General features: G+C 34.3%; 2 protein-coding genes across 6 annotated transcripts; one reads left to right on the top strand and one right to left on the bottom strand.

Moving 5' to 3' along the window:
• Nucleotides 1-9,992: 9,992 nt before the first annotated feature.
• Nucleotides 9,993-12,927, top strand: LOC108990703 (NADPH-dependent aldo-keto reductase, chloroplastic-like). 4 transcript variants are annotated; one of them, XM_018964741.2, is made up of 8 exons: nucleotides 9,993-10,024; nucleotides 10,407-10,532; nucleotides 10,644-10,694; nucleotides 11,275-11,351; nucleotides 11,522-11,609; nucleotides 11,746-12,021; nucleotides 12,301-12,546; nucleotides 12,677-12,927. In XM_018964741.2, the coding sequence occupies exons 2-8, from the start codon at nucleotides 10,413-10,415 to the stop codon at nucleotides 12,761-12,763; spliced, it is 945 nt and encodes a 314-aa protein (XP_018820286.2). In that variant the 5' UTR covers nucleotides 9,993-10,024; nucleotides 10,407-10,412; the 3' UTR covers nucleotides 12,764-12,927. The 4 variants fall into 4 exon arrangements, with proteins under 4 accessions (XP_018820286.2, XP_018820284.2, XP_018820287.2 ...); XM_018964739.2 differs by lacking the exon at nucleotides 9,993-10,024 and adding an exon at nucleotides 10,033-10,175; XM_018964742.2 differs by lacking the exon at nucleotides 9,993-10,024 and adding an exon at nucleotides 10,170-10,211.
• Nucleotides 12,928-13,559: 632 nt separating this feature from the next.
• LOC108990701 (delta-1-pyrroline-5-carboxylate synthase-like) lies at nucleotides 13,560-22,866 on the bottom strand. 2 transcript variants are annotated; one of them, XM_018964738.2, is made up of 20 exons: nucleotides 22,677-22,866; nucleotides 21,541-21,612; nucleotides 21,158-21,261; nucleotides 20,380-20,482; nucleotides 20,043-20,204; nucleotides 19,053-19,330; nucleotides 18,795-18,945; nucleotides 18,503-18,667; nucleotides 18,286-18,363; nucleotides 17,900-17,989; nucleotides 16,579-16,665; nucleotides 16,372-16,458; nucleotides 16,199-16,295; nucleotides 16,019-16,122; nucleotides 15,836-15,911; nucleotides 15,249-15,399; nucleotides 15,076-15,144; nucleotides 14,244-14,310; nucleotides 14,078-14,148; nucleotides 13,560-13,911 (listed from the first exon to the last, which is right to left on the bottom strand). In XM_018964738.2, the coding sequence occupies exons 1-20, from the start codon at nucleotides 22,857-22,859 to the stop codon at nucleotides 13,833-13,835; spliced, it is 2,274 nt and encodes a 757-aa protein (XP_018820283.2). In that variant the 5' UTR covers nucleotides 22,860-22,866; the 3' UTR covers nucleotides 13,560-13,832. The 2 variants fall into 2 exon arrangements, with proteins under 2 accessions (XP_018820283.2, XP_035545478.1); XM_035689585.1 differs by lacking the exon at nucleotides 22,677-22,866 and adding an exon at nucleotides 22,156-22,432.
• Between the last annotated feature and the right edge of the window lie 1,785 nt (nucleotides 22,867-24,651).

Genomic DNA, 24,651 nt, shown 5'->3' with positions numbered 1-24,651 from the left:
CTAATTGTAGTTTATCTCAATATCTAAATATTATAAATATAAATATTTTTTAATTTTTAATTTTTTAATTTTTTTCTTCTAATAATTATCTAATTATTATAACCTTTTTAAATTTAAATAAAACATAAAAAATAATTAAATTTTTTCAAGTTCAAAAATAAAAATAATATTTTAATTTTATAAAATTTTAATTTAATTTTTTCTCTCATTTTTTAAAATTTCATAAAACATTTTAACTCAAAACATTTTACTATTATTCAAAAATTATTTTACTACTATTTACAAATTTCTTATCTTATCTTAACATCCAAACGAGACCTAAGAGTGCTTTAATTTCGTTGGCTAGAAAAAACCATTAGGTAATTGAGAATGTAATTTCTTACTAGTGTTATGTCTATATTTAATTTTTTTTTTTAAATGTCTATAGATATAAAACCAAGGGTTTGAATTATTCATTTTTCAAGGGCTCGGAAATGGAAAATATTTATCGGCCCGTGCCTATTTAAAAAAAATAGAAAAAGAAGTTAAAATGTACTATCGATCTGATGCATTGGCCCTTTGAAAATTATTAATTTTGTTTGTGATATAGTTTCAAAGAAAATCCAAGTTATCTTTAACGTAACCATCACAGTATCTTACTTATGAATTTGTAAAAATAGTTTTTCATTGGTCATATTTTTATTGGTTTAGATTTAGAGATGAGATGAAATAGTTTTAATGAAAGATGAAAATTAAATAAAATATTATTAGAATATTATTTTTTAATATTATTATTATTTAGAGATTTGAAAAAATTGAATTGTTTATTATATTTTGTGCAGAAATTTGAAAAAGTTGTAATTATGAGATTAGATGAGATGAGACTATACACTTTCTGAATCCAAACAGGGTCTTAATATACATATTGATTTTATTATTCAAGCAATTAATCAGTATATAACATCTCTAAGAGTACTAATCCAAACACAACCTATGGACCATCCTCTATCTAAACTTGTTTGCCCTTCCTTGATAGAGCCAATTTTGCTAGACAACGTGCTATCCCATTACCTTCTCTCTTAATGAAATTAATCTTCGAACCTACTCTGTTTTTTAACACCGTCTTAACATCTTCAATGATGTGTCCATACCATGTCCGATTTTCTACAGGATCTTTAACAACATTGATAACCACTTGTGCATCCCCTTCAAATATTACTTTGTTGAAACCCAATTCTGCACATACCTCCATTGGTTTCCGCAATGTTATGCTTTCTTCCATAATAGGTTGAGTCACCATAGAAGAAGATTGATCACAATAAGACACAATTATTTCTCCTTCACTATTTTTTATTATAATGCCAAAACCTGCTGTCTCACTATGCACATCAATAGCTGCATCAAAATTAGCCTTCAAATAATCTTCCTCTAGTTTCTTCCATTTTTGTTTTTCACATGTTCTTCCTTTACTTTTTTTTTCTTTCCTTCTTTCAGATTATGTGCTTCATGGTATTCTTTCAATCTTACTATAGCAGTTTTAATCAACTGTGTAGGACTTTCGAATTTATTCTCAAAAACTACTCTATTTCTTCTATACTAGATGCTCCTTAGGATAGAAATAGTTTCTTCTAATTTTTCAGTTTCCAGTGCTTGACTTAATTTATCCCATAGCTCCATGAAATCATTCCCTACTAATGCCCAGTTTTGTATTGAACTTCCTATTTCTACCCACACATCATAAACTGTCATGCATTTCTATAAGGCATGCATGATAGTTTCTTCTTCAGTTTGACACAAAGGACAATTGGAGTTTTCTGTAATTTTTCTACTTCAAAGTAAATATTTTATAGGCAAAGAGTTAGTACCTGCCCTCCATAGAAAATGTTTTGTTGCACCAGGAACCTTCATTTTCCAAATATTTCTCCATTTCTCTTCTGGTGTTGCTTCTCTCGAGTTTTCTCCCACTTACCTTTTCTTTGTTGCTTGAGCCACATGATATCCACTTCTAATTATGTATTTTCCATATTTATTAAAATTCCATATTAGCTTATCTTCTGCATTTTTGCTACCTATAGGCATTTTACAAATCATGTCTACTTCTTATCTATTAAGATTTTCTTTTATCAACTCTTCATTTCATATGTTCAGTTCTTCTACCATCAGATCAGATACTTTTGCTTCCCTACCCAATGAACAACTAGTAGATTGAACACAGTATATTGTAGGTTTTGGTAACCATTTATGTTCCCATATATTAATCTTCTTCCTATTTCCTACTCTCCCTGAAATATTTGCCTCTATATACCCTTGCACTAGAGATAAAGAATCCTGTAAGAATCTCCAACTATGTTTAGCTAGTAAAGCTAAGTTGAAATTCTCTATTTCTCTAAATCTCATCCCTCTAGCACTCTTTGAACTTCACATAAAACCCAGCTCTTTCAATGAACATCTCTACTTTCCTGATTGCTTTCCCACCAGAATTTTGCCAACATGGATGATATCTCTTGACACAGTTTGTTGGGAATCTTGAACACACTCATCGTATAGGTAGGTGATGCTTGCAGTACAACCTTAATGGGTACTTCTTTCCTAGCCCTCGATAGAAATCTATTCTTCCAAGTATTATTTTTCTTTCATATTCAATCTTTAATCCGTTTAAAAGTATTATATTTGGATTTACCAACCATCAAAGACAATCCCAAATATTTCTCATAACTGTCACAAGCCATTGCACGTGCTTCTTTTGTGATGAAACTTCTGATATTCTTTCTTGTGTTACTACTAAAAAAGATTGAAGTCTTGTGTCTGTTCAGTTTTTGCCCGAAAGCTTTCTCATACACATCCAGTAGTGACTGTAAATTGTTCCAATCTGATTGTCTAGCTCTACAGAAGATAACAGTCATCTGCAAAGAGGCAATGGTTTATTCTTGGACCCCTTATTGCTACATTGACCCCTCTAATAGCCCTTTCTATTCTGTATTGTTAATAAGTGAGCTTAAAACCTTTGCACATAGAATAAATAGATATGAAGATAGATGATTTCCCTATCTCAATCCACGTTTAGAAATGATCAATTCACCAGGTTGTCCAACTACTAGTACAAAAAAACTCATCGATTTAACACAGTTCATAATAAGAGAAATCCACTTTTGCCCCATCTTCTTAATCAATGCCTCCAAGTAATTTCACTTAACACGATCATAGGCCTTAGACATGTCTAATTTCAATGTCATACTGCCATGTGCTCCTTTTTGCCTTGTCCTCATGGTGTGTAATACTTTATATGCTACCATTATGTTATCCGAGATGAGCCTTCCCGATATAAAAGCACTTTGAGAATATGATATTATATTAGGTAGCACATTTTTTAGCCTATTTGATATAGTCTTTGAAATTAACTTGCAAAGCACATTACAAAGACTTATAGGCCTAAAATCAGTGATAGCTTCTAGATTTTTTTTTTTTTTGGAATAAGAGTAATAAATGTAAAGTTTAAATCTGGCAACAAAACTCCATTATTTAAAAAAGTAAGAGTTGTATTACACACCTCATTCTTTATTAGACTCCAGTGTTGCTGATAAAAATCTGCTCCAATCCATCTAGTCCTAGAGACTTCAGAGAAGACATTTGTCTAAGAGATTCTTCTATTTTTGTTACTTCAGACTTCTGTCCCAAATCTTCATTCATTTGATCTGTGACTCTGGCGCTTACAGTTCCCATCACAGCTTCAATATCATTTGTTGATGGAGATGTAAAGGAATAGATTTCTTCAAAGTATTCTATAAATGCTTTCTTAATATCTTCATTCTCAGTCATCAGGTTGTTATTAGTGTCCCTGGCCTGCTTAATAAAACCCCTCATTCTTCTTTATGTTGTACAAGCATGGAAGTACTTTGTATTTCTGTCCCCTCTTGATACTAGTGTGTTTTTGCCCTTTGTCTCCATCTAAGGTCCTCTTGATCTAGCATTTGTTCCAACTCCCTTTTTACTCCTCGAATTTCTTTATTGTTTTCTAGTCTTTCACTTAGCTATAATTGTCTCAATACTTTTAATTTTCTCTTTGATCAGCATCTCCCTTTTTTAAAAGTCACACTACTCCATCTACTTAGAGTTTTTCTACACAATTCTAATCTTTCTTGCACCCTCTTCAATGGGTCTATAGATATTGTTTCCTTCTCTCATTCAACTTCAATTACTCTTCCACATTCCTCCTCAAGTGACCAACTATTCTCATACTTAAAATTCTTTTTCTGCAAACTCTTTATGTGTCGCTCTTTACTAGAGCAGTAAAATTAGCTTGTGATCTGAACTACATGCAGCCAAAATCTCCTTTATAAAAGAGTCATCACCATGATTATTACTCTAGGTATATAAATCTCCCCTCCATCCCAAATAACAAGAAAAGGTTACATTTTCCTAGAGTCTCTCTAAATTGTTCCATTTTACCTTCATTTCTATGCCTTCCCCCTTGTTTCTAATTTTGGGATACAATTTCATTAAAATCCCCTAAGACACACCAAAGTTGGTGATCTGGTGGTCTAAGAGAAATCAACAACTCCCAACTTTTTTTCCTTCTACACACCTCTGGGTTTCCATAGAATCCTATTAACATCCATTTTTTATTTACTGTCTCATCTTCCACCCACCCATTGATATGTCTCTGAGAATAGTTTATAATGCTAACATCTGTTTCCTTCTTCCACAACAACATTAATCAACCACTTCTTCCCACTGAATCCACCGAGAAAAAACCTTAAACCCCAATTTGTTTTCAAAACATTTGTACTTCCTGACTTGAGTTTGGTCTCCATCAAGAAAGCCAAATTGGGATTTTTTATCCTTCACTAACAAGAGAAGGTCTTGGACTATCCGAGGGCTCCACCAATTCTTATTCATTCTCAATAACTATTTCATCATTTCCCAACTTCACTTTTTTCACAATAGTTTATCGATCATCAACTACTTCCTCATCAACCAATATTCTTTTCTTTTCAAATTGTAACAGGAATGGAGTAGAACTTGTACCTTTGCTTCTCGCTCTTCTTTTCCAGTTCCCTCTCCCATTTTCTTGGTTGTTTTCTTTATGTCCTCCATATCGTTGTTCTTCATCTTCATCTTCTGCAGTTAAAGAAATCACTTTTTTTATTTTCTTTGTTTCCTCTTACTTCTTCTGAAAACGACCAACTTTACTAGGCCTCTCATCCAAGCCTATCTCTTTATGATTTTCCATTTCTTCTTCTGCTATTTTTTCTCCTAAAATTACTCAGTTACCCCAATTCTTTTCCCCATTCTCCATTCTCTTCTCCATTGTTACGGAATTAAAAAAAAAAATCCTGATAGGATACATCCATCTGTACTTCCCCCTTCTCACCTTCCTTCTCGGACTCTACTTTGACTCTACTTCCTTCTAATTGGCTCTCAACAGATTTTCCTTCCTCAATTTTTGCCCCACTTCGCCGTCCATCCCCGCTGATGCATTCATGATCTAAACACTTCCCCTCATCTGAACTTCATCTACTTCCCTCTGTAAATCCAACCCCATCCCATAAACTACACCCAAAATTCCTGATTAATCTAAGACTTCCCTATGGATTCGATCCTAAGCCATGGCCTGAATTGGTTGCCCCTTCCTATCACTGAGTCCCTCAATTGTTTACACCATTGAGCATCATGTATTATTCTTCTGCATATAATGCACAATTAGGTAATTCTTCATACTTCAAAGGAATCCATATTCTAAAACCATTGACATTAGTCGTTCTCCTTCTGGCGCTTGCTTTGGTCAGATTAATCTCCTCCTTTACTCACATATATTTCCCCTATCCTACCCCATCTTCATCCACATCTACCTCTTCCATTATGCCAATCGAATTTCCTACCGTTTCCCCTGTATCCCGGTTCAAGTAAGCCAGAGGCAGGTTATGTCATTGTACCCATAATGATTCTCGATCAAATTTCATATTTTGTGGCTATGTTAGCCCATCAAATTTCTGAATAATAAACAGGCTATTGTCAAACAGCCACGGTTTGCCTTCTTCAACCCTCTGTTTGTCCGCGTGAGTGTAAAAAATGATAATGAACATATTAACTCCTACCTCTTGAAATATGGCTGGTTTGGCTAATCTTCAAATATTAGTCATCATAGTAGATATAATCAACTTGCTAATTTGACGTTCAAGACACACTTTCCTTATCAAGCATGTTTTCCCTTTCTTCTGTACTATCTTAGAAACCCCTTCATAAGTTCGATTATCGTAGTTTCGTCATCCGTTAACTTCAACTGTTTCCACATAGCAGATGACACTATTGCGTTTTATGCATTATTCTTCTCCAATTGCTACATATTTATCTTAATCATCATATTCTAAATGAGATCTTGTTCTTGACGTCTTATTAGTCATCGCTATGCTTGATTAGGATCATCAAATCCAACATTTATGATCACCGATTCTATCATAACATTACATAGCCCACAATCAGCCGTAAACTAGCATACTTGAAATTAAGTACTGGATTCAAATTCGAATAGGAAATCAGCTTAAACTATAGGTTTTAGTCATTTGGAGATTTTAGTGAATTCTTTAATAAGCTTGGAGTCTAAGCATTGACTTAAACCCAATTTGAGGGGTCCGTATGGTTTCCTACCATCAGACATCTCGTCTAGTTCCTAGTAAATAGGGTACTACTATAGTTACGACTAAGGAAGTCACTTCCGAATCTCCGATTATCCTCTCTTATCCTTTTTGATAAAGAAAAAATTACATAATTCTGAAATTGTAGCAAATGTGGAAGTGATGAGATAACATTATGGGCAGAGGATGAAAATGAAGTAGTAGTGACAAAGGTTACTAAATAGTATGAACTGGCGCTAATTATGGCTAATTATTGGTTGAGAAATGTTACTTATGATCTCCACACTACACATCAATATGTGATTTGTTATTTATCTTTTTATTTAAACACACATATTTACACATTAATATGTATGTGTTTAAATAGAAGGACAAAAGTGACAAATTATATGTTGGTGTGTGGTGTAGGGGATTATAAATAGAATTTTTCTTATTGGTTAATTTACTTCAGGTGAATTTCTAATTAAAAATCTCCTATTAAAAAAATATGGACAAGATGAGACTATTTGAGAAAAATTCTACATAATTTTATTTTTTTCATTAAAATAATCTTGTGCATTCATTTTTTAATATGACATTTTTAATGATTTTTTAGCATTTGAAACAATAATGTTGTCTTGTCGTGCATTGGTAAGATCAGAAGATTAGAGATAAACTCTACTTAATTCTATTTTTCTCATTAAAGAAATCTTTTGCATACATTTTTTAATATGATATTTTTTTTAATATTTTTTAGCATTTGAAACAATAATGTCGTCTTGGATGATGCAGGCCAAATCCATTCACCGAAAGCAATCCATTTTTTAATTTGATAAGATTGCAAGATTTCGGAGAAAAATATACTCATTTCTTAATCTCCATTTATTTTTTAATAGAATATTGGAAAGAAAGAATAATATAATCTCAAAATCTTAAAATATTGTAGGCCAAGTCAAAAGTAAAGGATGATAAAATGACTATTTTAACATTAAAAAAACATACTATATTTTATTATTTCCTTATCATTTTCTTGTGTGATATAAAATGATTGAAATATAAGTAAATGATGATATTATATGAAATAATATGAGTTCTAATGATATTGTTTCTGATAGCGTAGACTGCCCGAGTATTTACTAATAAGGAAAATTCTTTATGCAGTCCCGTGTTAGAGGCCTGGCTGCGCACGCCCAACGTGGCAAAAACGACCCGTTTCACTAATTTTCTGGACGACGTCGTCTTGTGAGACAACTCTTCATGGTAGATGGCTCTCCTCCTTCCTCGTTTGGCTTCTCTTCTCCTTCCTCCCCGAGACCTCATGAGAGATTGTTCTCCTCCTTCCTCCCTGAGACCGAAGCTCTGCACAACCAAGTCTCATTCCGTTGGAGCCCTAACTTCATTCTATTTGAGCCCTAATTCCACTCCATTCGTGAGATAGGTTTATTTATGGCATTTCTATTATGGATTTTTTTATGGCAATGTTTCCTCTGTTATGGTCTGATCATATGGATATGTTGATTTATTAAAACCCTTGGTTCATACATCTTGATTTTTTTCTATGTTCTGCAATGTGATTTTCCAGCGGAGCAATTCAGATTCTTTACATCTTTGTAAAATGCTCTTGGTCTGCTTTCTGATGTTGAATAGAATAAACAAGTTAATGGGCATGTGTTGAATTTGGGAGTTTTAAACACAATTTTATTGGAAAGCTGCAGTCTAATTGTTTGAGAAAATGTGAGAGTCCACTCTAATGCCTAATTCTTGCCGAGAATGCTTTTGTATCATTGTAAAGGATGTTGTTAACTCCGTTATGTTTCAGAAAGTGAGTTGTATTGAATCAAACTGAGGTATGTTCTAAAAGGGTTAATGCCGCCTACCTGTTCCATTCTTTTTTTCTTTCTTATTTACCCTTTTTTCTGGGCCATTCTTCTTAAGTTATAAATTTTTTTTCTCTCATGAAAGCAGTTTATATTGTTGATTTATTATTCAGTTCATTTTGCAAGCAAGTATATAAATTGACTTAGCAGATGAGGGTGGTGGAGGAGTTGAGCACAACACTGGTGGTGGAGGAGATGAGCAGGATGCCGGTGGTGGAGGAAAAAAAAAAATCTGGGTCTCACGTGGGCTGGATTAGCGGCAAAATGAATTCTAATTTTGAATTCCGTAGCTCGTTCGTGAAAAGCTGAAATGAGGAAATTTGGGTGGAGGTTAATTTGGTCATTCACCTAAGTTGAAATGGACAAACGACAAAAACTAGTGTACGCGGGGACTGCTTATGCGGGCCTGTACGTAGCACATCTCTACTAATAAATATGTTTTTCTTCAAATTGGATAAGAGTATTAGTATTAGCTTCATCAAAAGTCTAGTTAAATGTAAAATATAATAAATTTCATCAAAATAAAGCTGCATTGAATTAGCCAAAGAGATAAGTGTGAAACTTTAAACTAAGTAAATAGATGAATTTCTTCAAATTTGAAGGATTACTATTCACTCATCAAATCGATTTTTTATTCACTTTTAATCTCTAAAAGTATTTTTTATTCACGTTTAATCTCCAACCGTCTTGTAATAATAATATAAGAATCAAATTAAATTATTAATTAACATATGATTAGAGTAATTCTAAAATATGAAAAATAAAATACAAATATTTTTATTAAAAAGTAATATTAAATTATTATATTGATGAATTCAATAGCTAATTTAATGTAAGGTTATGATTAGAGAAGTTTTGCATTTATAAAAATTATGTATTTTTTTATTAAATTTTAAAGATAATTTTGATGAAATCAATACCAATAAGAACCGGAGAGGCTCTCAATATGTGCTTCTTAATTTTTTTAATAATTTAAAGAATAAAAAAGAATAGATAAAATCTCGATTTGCTATGTCTGCTGCAGCTTTGTGAACTCAGTAAATACAAAGATATCTCGCACGTTATAAATGGGTTTAAAAGAATAACTATTCTCATACAATTATTTTATAGTCTACTTTATAATCATTTAATTAAAATTTTTAATAGACAGAACTAGTATATTAATTTTTAAAAAAAAATTTAATCATTAAAATTTATAACAATTTTTTACAATCTCATCTAATTATTACAATTTTTTTAAATTTTCATAAAAAATAAAATAAACAATTCAATTTTTTTAAATTTTAAAATAAAAATAATATTAAAAAAATATATTTTAATAATATTTTATTTAATTTTTAATTTTAATTTCAAGTCATCTCGCTTCATCGTAAAAAAAAAAATCAAACTAGGGTGGGCTGAACCAAACAAAAGGTGCTATACCACCCAAGTTTGTTTGTTTACACGAATTGTGCCAAGTGTTTAAAGCGTGATCAATTAAACAGTTGGATTCAAATTAATCTATGTGCCTCCTGACTCATTGATGGATCCTACTCTTTTGCCGCGAATGCCTCAAGGGTGAGCAATTTTCCAATCATTTCAATGAACGGTTTGGGCATGAACAAACAAACAATCACCTGTTGCTGTGATGTCGCTCTAAAATTTTATTCTACCTACTCGCCATTTTAGTTCTCAGATCTCTTTCTTCTGAAACGTCTGCTCAAAACAGGTATAATAGCGTCCTCTCACCAGTTGGGACGACAATGTATGCCCTTTAAAAACCTAAGAAAAAACAAAAGAATTGATTGCACTTGGAAGTAGGGGTTTCCCATATTGTTGTTGTCATTGTTTCTATATTCTTTCTTTCTTTCTTTCTTTATCTTCTTAATGATATTTTATCCCGTTTCTATTCGAAGTTGGCATTGGTCTTTATCGTGATTTTGGCTATATATTTCTGCAGAAGATTATGGATCAAGAAACTCGATACTTTGATCTCAATAACGGAGCTAAAGTTCCCTCCGTTGGTCTTGGAACCTGGAAAGCTCCTCCAGGTGTTGTAGGTGAAGCTGTCATTTCCGCAGTCAAGGTTCCCTTTTTCATATGGGTTCTTGCTTCTTTGATTTCAGAACATTGTATGAGAAAAAAGCGGTATGGTTAAAATTAAATTCCTCAGAGATTGTGCTTCAATTTTATGCAGGCTGGTTATAGGCATATTGACTGTGCTAGTGTATATGACAATGAGAAAGAGGTACCCTTTATTTTCCTACTTTTATATAGGTCGTTTTATGTATGGCCCATGAAATCGTAATCGTTTTCCAACAGTTTTTCTTATATATACGTTGGTTTATATTTTATTACTGCTAGTACTTCTTTTCTCAACACCAGCTATCTCTAGTTAAGAATGCAATCTTGTTTTTCTTTTTTTAATGTCGTGAAACCTCTCCAAAACTGGGCCCTTCGGACTCACCCTTATAGAGTAAACCACCGTCCCGTGGTTTAGTTGGAGGAAAAAAAAAAAAGAAAAACTTCGTTAGTTCTTTTTCTAGCATAACACCAAACTATTAAAGTTTTTCGGTTTACCCCTCAAAGCATATCTCTTTCTAAGATTCCCACTTTCCTTTCAGATCCAATCATTAATATCATATCATATATTTTCATCCGTTTAAAGCACTAGATCTTAGTAAGGAATAATTTTTCCTTATTATTGTTTCAAATTTGGAGACAATTCTGGATAGTTTATGTCACATTATAAAAAGAGTGAGAGTTTGAGGGGATAAGTTTTTCATAAATCTTATACAAGTCATTTGAGTTATGTTGACATGATGCAGGTTGGGGTGGCACTGAAGGAACTATTTTCCTCTGGGGTGGTGCAGCGTAGTGAGATGTTTATCACATCAAAACTTTGGTATCTATTTCATCTCATGCTGGTTTTATTTGATCTTTAACCCTTAGATTCTTTCATTTTGATATTATCGAGTAGTTCAGCTCAGTGAATTTTGTTTTGAAGCCCGTATGGGTCTCTCTGTTTGTGAAAAGACTATTGGCTTTCCCGACTAAAAATTGCAATGTTTTCAGGTGTAGTGACCATGCTCCTGAAGACGTCTCAAAGGCTTTGAGTAAGAGTTTGCAAGATCTGCAACTTGAATACATTGATCTCTATCTTGTATGTCTTTAGCACTCCATGAAAAATTTCCTCTGGTTTATGTGCGGCTTTTTGTTCTGCATATATTGAGAGCTAGATCAACTGCACTGACTGAAGGGTCTGAAATGATTTTGGAATATACGATGTTGTGCTACAGATTCATTGGCCAATTAGGACAAAACCAGGCTCACGAGGCTTCGACCCTGAAGTCATGGCTCCCTTATGTCTTCCAGAGACCTGGAATGCGATGGAGGGCCTTTACTCATCCGGTCAGGCACGCGCGATTGGAGTCAGTAACTTCTCCACGAAGAAGCTGCAAGACTTGCTCAAATATGCAAAAGTTCCACCTGCAGTCAATCAAGTGGAATGCCACCCTGTCTGGCAGCAGCCTGCTCTTCATAACTTGTGCAAATCAACTGGCGTTCTCCTCTCGGTATTACTTTCATTAGAGCAATGATACTTTTCACCTTAAATCTTGTCATTTTAGTCACGCTCGTTGATGTGGCGCATGGATTCATATGTCAACCACTTCAATGGTAGCCACTTAAAACATGCAACATGGTAAGCGTGACTAGAGATGACAAAATTAAGGATCAAATACAACATTTCTCCGTTCATTGTGTAACTAAATTTATCACCATTAGACATTTAGCATAACTTACAGGCTGAGACTTTGTTCTTGATGTGATATTAATGCAATTTCTCTTTCCAGGCCTATTCTCCTCTAGGATCTCCAGGGTCATGGGTAAAGGGGGAAGTCTTGAAGGAACCAATACTGATTGAAATTGCTGAAAAGCTTAACAAGTCGCCAGCACAAGTAGCTCTGCGATGGGGTATCCAGAGCGGTCACGGTGTCCTACCAAAGAGTGTAAATGAATCTAGGATCAAGGAGAATTTGAGTTTATTCGACTGGTTCATTCCTCCAGAACTCATCTCAAAATTATCAGGAATCCACCAGGTATTATATAATTATATACACACGCTTCCAAACAATGCATGTGTTCACGAGCTTAATTGTATGCTTAATTACATTCGTATACAGTATAGTTGAAGACAAACTTGTTTTATACTACTGTTGTGTAATGCAGCAAAGGCTCCTCCGAGGTGATTTTGCCATCCACGAGAGTTGCAGTCCTTACAAAAGCCTCCAAGAACTGTGGGATGGTGAAATATGAGACCATAAACCAACTCTCACTTTTATTTGGTCGAACAAATTACTCAGGATTTTTTTTTTTTTTTTTTTTCCTTTGAAAACCAAAAATCTCATGCTGTATGTTTGGTTACTAGTACTTGACTAGAACCCCAAAACATTATCGTAAGCTTTCCTTTGGAGTTTCATTTCTTCGAACCTGTTTTGCAGATACAAATCCAAAGAAGATTTGACATAATTCAACTACTCATTTATTTGGGTTTTCCAGTGGTAGAGTTTAATACAAGACCCCTCTTGTAACAATGATTTGCAGTTAAAGGGGGGTAAACGTTGGATATAATCAGAGCAAGAGAAATAATATTTGCAGTCTTAGGGTGTGCAAGTCTTACGCACTTTTTTTGAAAAAATTGTTTAAATTTGGAAACCACATGAAATTTGTTTTTTTTTTTTTTAACAATGAATTCCATTTTTTTTTAAAAGGAATGGACGAGACTTGCACACTATAGGACTTTATCTAGGCTCTAGCATTACTCAAAAAGAAAACCAATGTTCAAATCACGGGAAGCATTTTTTAGTGCAAATACTCTGTTGTTTGAGGATTAAGTAGCAGGGTCGTTTTGTTTACATTTCGAGAGATTCCTGTCCCAATTATCTAAACAGCCAGTGTAAACTGGTGAGTTTATATATCAGGCGGGCTGGGGTATGGGAAAGCAGCCTACCCAGCCACTAGTCAATCATCTCTAGGTGGCAGTGTGCTACATGTCATGCAAAAATAAGCTAAATCCCCTATAATCTGGTATTCAAATGGCTATCACTAGTGCTTCAACCAAAACTGTTAATCACGATATCCTTTTCCACCCATTATGGAAAATCATTCATTTAAAAAAGATACTTGAATTAGTTTTGCACCAAGAATGATTCCAGAGTAATTGGAATCTGGAAATGGGAAAAAATATATGTTCTTCTATCTTATATTATAATACATATCTCAGGAGCATTTGGATATTATAGCTAAACCGAAAGTAAGACATGATGGCATGTCAAGGGAAACAGCTGCAAGTTGCAATGTCCTGTACAGATGCGTTGCTGAAAAGCTAGGATTGTTTCAGAACCTTGTGCGTGTAACTAACCCCTTTATCACCATCCACCACCTGCCCGCAACCTCTCAGAATCCTGGTTTAACAATGGAGGATTAGCCATAACAAAAAGAACATAAATTAATTTTTTTTACAGAACATTGATATTGAATTCTGAGATCTTATGCCTGATCATATCATGACAAGTTTTACTCATGTCAGTAAATCGTAGTGTAAGAAAAAAACTTGCAGAAGTCTCATACCATCGTGTTGTTAGTAGTCCTTCTACTCCGACAGGACCTCGAGCATGAATCCGGCTCGTACTTATACCAACCTGCTCATAAGTTAATTAGAACCAGCAGATTGAAATGGAGAGAAAGCAAAGCAAATTTTTTCTTAAAACACGAGGACAGTTGAAGATCCTATTACCTCTGCACCAAGTCCAAAGCGTGCTCCATCACAGAATCGTGTACTTGCATTATGGAACACTGCGGCACTGTAGATGGGAAAGCAAGATTGCAACGAGAACATAAAAGGAGTGCAAAAATTAGGAGACATTATTCGTTGAACCAGTAGTATTTAATGAGGGCATGATCATTAGATTACTAGCACTTTAAAGTATCAAAATTCACTTAAAGATTATAGTACCTGTACGACCTTAATCTCTAAAGTTCATTTAAATGTCACATGCTATTCAGAGGACCTTTTAGAAAAGTCCAGGTGCGAAATCATAGTCTTAATAGAATTGAAAATAATAATCTAAGGAAAAAGGAAAAGCAATCATCAAAGTGAAATGAAAGGTTGTAATCCAGATTCCAGACTAACTAAATTACCGAAGCTAAGCTGAGTGGACCAGCTGTTAGAGACTAGAGGCCCAACAATGTTGGTAGGAGTAGTGAAAATAACAATGGTCTTGCTGCTAGTTACAGAGAAAATAGGGAAAGAGATACTTCTTGAATTGGTTTCTGAATTTCTGGACAATGGTCAAATCTGCTACTATGAAGGGTATGACGTAACGTTATGAACTTAGAGAATCAAGTTTGGTTAATAAGAACTGTGTGAGCAATGATGATACCGATGGTATGGGGGTTCCTGGTGATTGCTGGGATTCCAAAATAACACCATTTCAATGCTTTTCAAGGATTTCTTTCGGGTTTTATATTGTGTGCTTACTTGTCAATTGCTGATGGGCGGCCAATGATAGATCCTATTTATTCTCTCTTATGCCATAAACTGATCAGTTGGCAAAAAGCAAGGCTACCTGTCAACTTGGCGCAGGAAAGCTTCAGCAACTTCAATATCTTCAGTAATGATGCAATCAGTATGAGCACTACATTGAGGAAGAGAGAGAATTAGAAACACTAATTACAACCTTCACCTATTTATGTACAAACAGAAACACAAGAAAATGAAATCTGAGGGATTCCAACATGCCTCCCATGTTGATTGATGTGGTCAATGGCAGCAAACACATCATCTACTATTTCAATTGTGCAAGCCATTGAGCTGTATTCATGATGCAACGAACTTGCTTCTGCTATTTTCAACAAATTGCTGGCTCTTGGCCCACCATATAGAGTAACAGCTGTGCAACAGATGAACTTGCATTAGAGGAGAATCCCTATAATTCGGTATAACACCAAAGTCCCTTTTTCAAAGGGCTGCTTGCAATTTCAGAGACTACTACATGATCAAAACACTTGGAGGGCATGTGACAAATACAATCCATACAATTCAACAGCTGGTTGGTCCAGTTCAGTTTTAAAATCATTGTTGACATTGTCCAACTCATGTTGATTTTTTTAACCACAAACAAAAATATTTGAAATTCTCATGCAACGTAGGCCAAGCTACAAAAACCTAGGTCCATTGATACTATCTAGAAATCAAGAAAGCTGTCAAATTAACAGAAGTATTTCATGGAAATTGTTCAAACACCAAGACAGGTTATCAAAGCTATATCGTTTATGACATGAACGCACTTTTTAAAAAGATGGTCTTTAGACAGACAAAAGTCATACCTTCCGATCGGAGTTCAAGGAGAAGTTCATTGAGTCCACCTTCACTTAGGAAATCTTTGTGTACAAGAAGCGTTTCCTGAGAATTGAATAGTACATAAATCCAAGAGTGTAACAAATCAATGATGTAGTGAAGAAGATTATTCTGTAACAGTTCTGGAAAGCAAACCGAAAAACTGAAAATACCATTGCATTACAGGCTGCAGGATAATCCAGCTTTGCATCGTGAAGAATGTGTTTCGCCATATCTATATTAGCTGACTTATCAACATAAATATGACAAACTCCATCTGCATAGTAAATATAGCACCTTTACTTGAAGCTCTATTTTACTAAATTAAAAATTAGTCATTCTATTCTTCTTACCAGCATGACCAAGAACAGGAATTTTTGTCAAACTCTTGATTTTAGAAACAAGCTTATTACTGCCTCTAGGGATCACAAGATCTATCACATCATCAAGCTGTCACACAATAAAATAAGTTAAATAATTTATTTTTCCTTAAAGAACCATAATAGTATCGAATGTCAGTACAGACCTTCAGCAGATCAGGAATCTCCTCTCTGGAAGTCACAAGTCCAATAAGTTTGCTACCTACACTACCTGGGATTGCTGAAGTAATGACCTATGGAAGCAAAGAAAAGGAATAAGAAATAGTGAAACAATAGCTTGAACAAAGGAAAAGCAGATAATGCTACACTCCAACTTGATCAAGAAGAAATTGCATGAACTTCTGGAACCAAACCTTGTGCAATGCCGCATTTGAACGCTTGGCTTCTTTTCCTCCTTTAAGCAGTAGACCATTCCCACTTCGAATTGCAAGTGAAGCTATCTATTAAATTTTTATAGAAAGTAAAATGGTAACTATCAAGATAATATGGAAAACATGTAGCAAAACCTTTGTAGACATAAGCTTGAAGCTGAACCAGTTGTCACATAACAAATGTTAGATTAGTCCACCCAGCTCACCAACTGGACTGAACAATTATATAATAACAATAACAACAACAATAATAGCACCACCACCACCAACAATAACAAAAAAAAAAAAAAAATTGATGATGATAACATACCAAATAGATTAGAAGTTTTCTAGCAAGGTGAGTATGAGTCTATGTTGCATGAGAATTGTGCATATGGCATAGAAAATCCCATAAATGACTTCTGCTTTTGTTCCTACTTCTATGGTTTCAGTAGGGCATATATCCGAAGTCCTCTCCTACTCCTTATACCAAACTACAGAAAATGTGTCCTCCTTTGGGCACCTAAAATGAAGGCTTGCCCATGAAAATGAAAAGGAAATTCCAATGAGCAGTAGATTTAAGGTCTGCAAGTACCTAGGATAAAGTCTTCTAAGATTTTGTTCTTATTTATCTGTTAAGAGTGGTAGGAATGATCTAATCACTTCTAACAAGATCAGTGTTCATTCTAGTGTATTGATGAAATCACTGGACACCTAAATCAAAGGCTTGCAAATGAAAATAAAAAGTCATTCCAATTAGCAGTAGATTTTAGGTCTTCAAGTACCTAGGATAAAGTCTTCTGAGATTTTCGTTCATATTTATCTGTTAAGAGTTGTAGGAACGGTCTAATTACTTTTAGCGAGTCGGTGTTCATTTTAGTGCATTAATAAAATCACTGGGGCCATTTGGTTCATATTATATTAAAGTATGGTCAGATTTAGTTGATCTTTTACCTTGAAGATTTCATTAGGGTTCATTCTAGTGTATTGATGAAAGAAATCGCATATTTGGTTCATTTTATATTAAAGCATGGTCAGATTTAGTTGATCTTTTAGCATGAAGATTTCATTAGGGTTGACACAAGAAGTTTTGCTCGGCTTATGGCCTGACTGAGACACATCACTCCCAAGACACACTATTCCTTGCAATTCCTTTCCAAGAAAGTCCATGCCAATCATTCAACGTTTTGGGAAAGTGATGTGCAAGTTCTGCCCAATAAAACAGAATGAACCATTCAGATAAAAAATTTGTTTCAGAGAGTAGTCTTCAGCGTCCTTAGCAATTATGAATTCTGTTGTGATAATAAGGGATCCTGACTTTCACCTGTACCAGGGCATCAGGTCGAGACTCAAAAACAACCAGGAGGACACCCAAAGGACTTGTTGTTTTCTCTAAGATGAGCCCATCTGCAAGCTGGAAGCAAAGTGCCAATGTAAGTACCAAATGACCTAACGATACTCAAATATGCTTCAAATGTTGTTGAAAGAAAAACATATGCATGATTTTCACATCTACCCAGATGATTATAGTTCAAATCCTAAACTTCCCTTGGAAGCAACATGACTCAATTTCAAAGAATTTCTAATTTATTATCATATATGGTTGAAATACTTCTGGATTGACAAAGATCTTTCATTAGCAAAAAAAAAAAAAACCTTATCCATGTTTGGTTCTATTTACCAAATCAACAAAGCTCTAGGAGTCCTGACCTCTGTTCTGCTTAAAACACGAGCAATGGGTTCTTCCATCTCTGCAAGTTTGCGAACAGATTTTGCAAGACTATAGATCTGAACAACACAATGACTAAATGAGACAGCCTTCTAAAAGTATACAGAACATCATTAGAAAATTACACGAAATAACTGTGTAAATAGATGTTCAAATTCATCGTCAAAATTTCAATGACTGTATGCAACAAGCACTTGCCTTCCTTGGAGTCAAGGCCAAACGAGATATTAGTGACTTCTCATATCCAGCCAACTGTGCAGCAGAAACATCAGCTTCATTCTCAACCAGAATCATACTTTCATTAGCCTCCAGGGCATCTGCTATGTCCAGCAGTATTTTCCTCCTTGCTTGAGGTTGTTGGGCCTGCAGTGAAGTGATCCAGAAAACATGCCGAAGCTGTCATTATAAACTGCCTCCATGATATACAACAGATTTCAAGTATCCAGCTGGTTTTGAACTTTTGACACTTAAGAAAACAAGATGTTACTACCTGAAGCTGTCTAGAACATTCCCGTGCAGCAGCTGCCATGGTACGTGCACCAACTTCTCTGGCTAAAGTCCATAAATGTGCGTCTTTATGAAAGAGGGTACCAAGATGCTCACCTTGAAGTACTTTTATTATGTTGTCTGTGGCATAACCACTTCAAAGAAGTTCAAGATCAATATAGAGTGACCAAGAACAGCACATAACATCCAACATTTTAACATCCAAAACCATGACTTAAATAACCAAATGATGAAATAATACCTTGTGATAACAACAGGTATGCCAGCATCAGCTGCACATACAGCAGCTTCAACTTTAGCAGTCATACCTCCCCTTCCCAACCTGGACTTGTCTCCAAATGTGATTTCTTCTTGATGTTTCATTTTTATATATGTATGAATTAGCTTTGATTTTGGGTCACTCGGAGGACAACTATAGAGGCCCTCCACATCGCTCAACATAACAAGGAGGTCAGCTTTTAGTTCTGAAGCCAATAACCCTGCCAAACTGTCATTATCCCAAAATATACCAGAAGAATCCTGCATTTATTATTATGATCAGAATAAAGAGGCATATTATAAAGGGAATAACACAAAGGATTTGAAAAATAATAGCAAAAATAGGCATAAAGAATGATCACGAAGGGAGCCCACCAAGGGCATTAGCATTTGTGGGCATTAGTGTGGTTTGTTTCCTTTCACTAATTTGGGCACTAGATACATGACTTCCCATAGATAGCTATGGATCAAGCCCCATGTGGTCAGCCCAGTTTAAAATGTGACTGGAGACTGCATGGAACCAAAACAGCCATAGGTGACTAGTTTCTTAGATTTGCTTAGAAATTGACATAATTTGGAAGCCAAAAGGCCACAGGCAATAATTGCGGCCCTTATTTAATGATAGAAAAATTCTATATACCATACTACCATCCTATTTTCATCTCACTAAGTAAGATGTGACACATTTATCACCATTAAATGATTATTTATTGCATATTTTTTTTATCATCTATTGGTGATGAATGTGCCATATATTATTTAGTATAATCAAAATAGGATGAGAGTGTGGTGTACAACATTACTCTGAATGATGACAAGAACTAGCAGAAATAACCAAAAAAACACAATATATTTTCACAGCCAAATATCCCTTACCAAAGGGGAATAACGGAAAGGAAAAAGATCACGAGCAACTTGTAGAATAAAAGTGAAATCTCAAGTGCTAATTCAGATACAACTAGGAGTTGCTTACCTGGTATGGTGCTTTCTTAGTACTCACTGCATCATTCTCGTTGAAAATAGGAATAACCCTCAAACCCAATAATGAGTTGACAGTATCAGAAAGTTGCTTTCTAAAACCTTCATCCCTAAAAACACTATCAGTAACAAGAAGTTGAGAAGAAGTCACATCAAGCTGCATACACAAGAGACCCTATTAGTACAATTCAGTCCATAGAAAAAGCGAGGTTAAAAATAAGTGTGGAGTGTGACAATTGTTATATATTTCCTAACATGCTAATGCATGTGTGAAGTTAGGAAAATCTCGACAAACACATTTTTCTAAAGTAAACTCAATATGATATAGATACCTGGCTGAACATGGTATCATAAAGAGCCATGAGACTACTCTGCCCAACGGCTGCACAAGCCTTTCCACCAAATTCATCTTGTGGACTTTGCAGATCAGCAAAGCTGCAAAACATGAAAGGATTCTTTTCAGGCAAGGCACTCTCTTTGCAGTTTCTTTAATACCCACCTCCAAAAAAATTAATAATTGTAGATGGTATATGTACGTGAAATCCACCACTTTGGAGGGAGACAGGGAGGGACAGAGAAAAAAAAGGATGATAACAAGAGAATAAGGGGATGCTACAGTTTTTTTTTTTTTGGATTGGCACCGGGTGTCCAGGAACATCATTACAACTAATCCCGAGGGTGCACAGCTCGGCAAGGAGTACAAGATGCCACAGTTTTAAAATAAAGAAAACGGCATAGACAACCAATGCTATATTTCATCCTAGATTTTGTCATCCCTAATCAGATTAGCTATGTGGCACATTTTAAGTAGTTTTATATGTTAACCACTTAAATAAAAAGCTACTTAAGATGAATCATGGCTAATGATGTGACTAAAGACTGACAAAATCTAGGATGAAGAAAAGAGCTTTTCCTTCAGAAAACGTATGTCCATAATTAAAGATACCAAGACAACATTTGCTTACTTTTACTATTTTGTATGAATAGCAGTGCTGGTATCCCCCTCAAATTTCAGTTCAGAAGACATTCAATTGTAATTACTTCCATTGGAAGAGGCCGATATCAATTCTGTGTTTGCATGTGTTAAAAGAAAATAGAAATAGTAAGGACCTGCTGTTGGCAACTTTTCTGTATCTAAGCCTCTGTCGTCCAACTCCAACTGCGCCTGAAGTAACCAAAATAACCTCATATCCTCGAGAGTTTAATTCTTTAAGCTGCAAGGATTTCATTGGAAAGGTAATATAATCAGCTACACCAACTATAGCTTTTATGGGATTGCATGCATTATTAATAAGTTCTCTTTTCAGAATTCGTGGAACAGCTTGCCATGATCACACCAACAAAACTGCCTCTTCCTAGATTCTTTTTTCCATTCAATTATGTTTTCTCCTTTTTCATTCACAGCATATATAGACTTCCTCTCCAAAAGCACGCAAGATTTTGAAAATCTGTTCTCTAATTTTAAAAAAGGATTCATGCTAAGCCCAACGTACCTGCTCACAGAGCGCTCCTAGTCTTCCTAGTGCCAGTCTTCCATCAGCTCGGGTAACCACTGCTGTTCCGACCTTCAATGATGCAGACAAAAACAGCAAGAATCAGCAAATCTCAGTTAAGCCATAATTAATTATCACGATGCAAAAATCTGGGAAAACGAAAAGAGAGAAATTTGAAAAGAAGTTTCTCTTTTTCTTTTCCCCTTCAGTAAATCTCGGAGTTTCTTCTATGGAGGAAATAAAAAATGCTTCATATGATGTTTATGCATGTCAGGAAATTTTTGTAATATTTGCTGCTCAGTTAAACATCTTTCAATTCATTTGTCTACTATTAAAGTATTCATAGACCTCCAATCGAGAGTCAATCGTGCAAGGAGGTAGCTAGAATTGTATTCCAGTCGTCTCAAGCAATACTCTTTCTAATAACACATACCAAAAAAAAAAAAAAAAGTATTTGAATCTTCTCAAGGTGTATCTGGTGGATGAAACATGCCCTGGAAATTACAATTGGAACATCGTCGATCTATTTTTCTATTTTGTGGCATTATCTCTAACACACAGAAAAGGCCCAACATTATAAGCAATGTTCAAAAAGCCTTGCGTCTTCATCATTACCATCATCATTAAACTAAGAAGAAGAAAATATCCCAAAGAACACGAGATAGGAGTATGAGGTTCCGCATGCAATCGCAGCCAATAGGAAAAGTCAGAAGGTTCATTATCATATCAAGTTAAAAGGCAAATGGGTTTTTCCTTTCATCTAGAAAAGATTTGATTTTTTAAATTGTAACCTGGCACCTATATGATCTCGCTACCATAAATTATTTTTGGGTTCAAGGTTTGACCCCCAAATGAGAAAACAACATTAAGAGCACTCTCAATGCTCATGACAATGTTCTCAATGCTCATTCAAAATCAATACATAATTATTATATATAGTCCTAACTACAGAAAAGCACTAAAGGCCTAACTAAAAAAGTGAACATATTGGTGCAAACAGACATAAGAATCTGCCAAAGCAAATGCCAAGAACAGTGGAACACGGCCCCAAATATACTAAAAACTAACGAACATAAAAAGAAATAAGAAGCAAAAGTTGAGTGGTGCAGAGAATAATGCGTGTTTCCATACGTAACCTTAACTATCAGACGCTTAACATTCTTGACAAACTCCCGAGTAGGATCCATGGAGTCCACTATCGAACGACTTGCGTCGAATGGGATGCAGCGAGGCGAGTCTGAAAGAGTCATGGAGAGAGAGCGATGGTTTTTGGGTATTGGTTTTTCTTTTCGTTCTTTATAGTGATTAATGATTACCATACGAATGGCTGTGAAGAAGTTGGCTTAGAGGCATACTCCTTTGTTGCACGCTGCTTGAGATTCACGTGAAGTGGGTTTTGGGCCAGAGCCGCCAGACCCACAACAACAGTTACAAAAATACAACCCAATAAAAGAAGCGGAAGTACGAGGGGTGTTGGAACTTGAAGATAGCAGATTTAAATTCAAAAGTAGCGAGTTTTAAATTTCTACTAATATGATAAGATATGATTCATCCAAAGCCAGTTTTAACAAAATAAATAGATTTGGCGATGAATTGGCTAATTCTAGATATCATGAGATCTCTTTCACTTTGACTAACTCGGGTTTTTAACTCTTAATAGGTGAGGATTACTCACTTTTAGACGTTGAGTTGTGACTAACTTCTTATATTTCAGAGTTATTCTATTACGAAGCCGGTAAATATAGTACACTATATATATTGATAAAAAAATTTAATTTATGAGATTTAAATTTTAAAATTATGTTACGTAAGCACATTATTATGTGTGCTTTTTCTTTTAAAATAACCAGTTAGTAGAATAACAAGAGTTATTCAATATTTACAACTCGATTTGAGTTTCATGAAATTGTGATGAGTTGAGATAATTTTTAAAAATTTTAAATGTTTGGATTAGAAGTGAAATGAGATAGTTATAAGTTGTTGGAGAATTAATAGATATGGATCCTACAAATGATTTCATAGTATTTGTAATGATTTTGTTTTATTTATAAATAGATTTATAAATAAGTAATAATAATTTTTTAAAATACATACCTAATTTTTTTATAATATAATTCATAATAATATTATAAGATGTTAATATTTTTATAAAATCAAATTATATAAAAAATATCAATTAAAAATATATTTTATTTATAATATTTTTAAATAATTATGAAATATGACGTAAAATTAGTTTATTTCTATTTTTATTATTATAAAAAGAAAATATATTTTATTTTATTTCATTTCATTTTCCGAATCCAAACCGGGGCTATGGAATGAACCTATAGGGCAAAAAGCCGTTCCCTATAAGCATTAGCATGTGCAATGGTTACATGCATCTTAAGTGGTGCACGTGAGTTTTGTTGTTTACCAAACAGACATTGACTCTATTCTGCAAATCTCTCAGGATCGGGAGAAAGGAAGAGAGCTTTACACTTTACGTGCATGTGAAGTCTCCAGAGTCCTGAGTCCTGCCCCATTTCTTCTCCTACGTACGGGTTCCTCTCCTCTCGGCTCTTCCTTCTTCCATCTATTGTACTACAACAGATACAGTAAATATGTTGAGGGGATCAACTTTTTTAAACTATAACACATCCAGGCAGCAAAGAGTAATAATAGATACAGTAAATATTATATATTTTTTTTTAAAAAAAGATGAGATTTATCATTAAAAAATAATTTTTTTATATAAATTATAGATTTACTTAAAATGAGTGGACGGAATTTGTACATCTTAAGATTGCCAATATCATTTCTCTTATATAAATTAAAAAGAGATTGAAAAATCATAAAAACATAACTACATATAAAATTATATCTCGGTAATTTGCTATGTACATGTAAAAATAAAATTATAAAAACACAACTTAATATATGTTTCAAATTCTGACGATAATGTTTCATGAAATAATATCCATCTATTGTTATTTTTGTAATGAAATATTTAGAATTTATTTTCTTCATATAAATTATCAAGAGATCTTTTAGAATGTCATCTTTTTTTTAGTATATAAGCTACTTTATCATATTTCATGCAAAATCTAGATATTTTCGTATCATATTAAA

The sequence above is a fragment of the Juglans regia genome, chromosome 4, assembly GCF_001411555.2.
Source record: "Juglans regia cultivar Chandler chromosome 4, Walnut 2.0, whole genome shotgun sequence".
NCBI classification, from domain to species: Eukaryota; Viridiplantae; Streptophyta; class Magnoliopsida; order Fagales; family Juglandaceae; genus Juglans; species Juglans regia.
The sequence above is the reverse complement of the archived record's forward strand: the minus strand, read 5'-3'. Positions and strand labels throughout refer to the sequence as shown.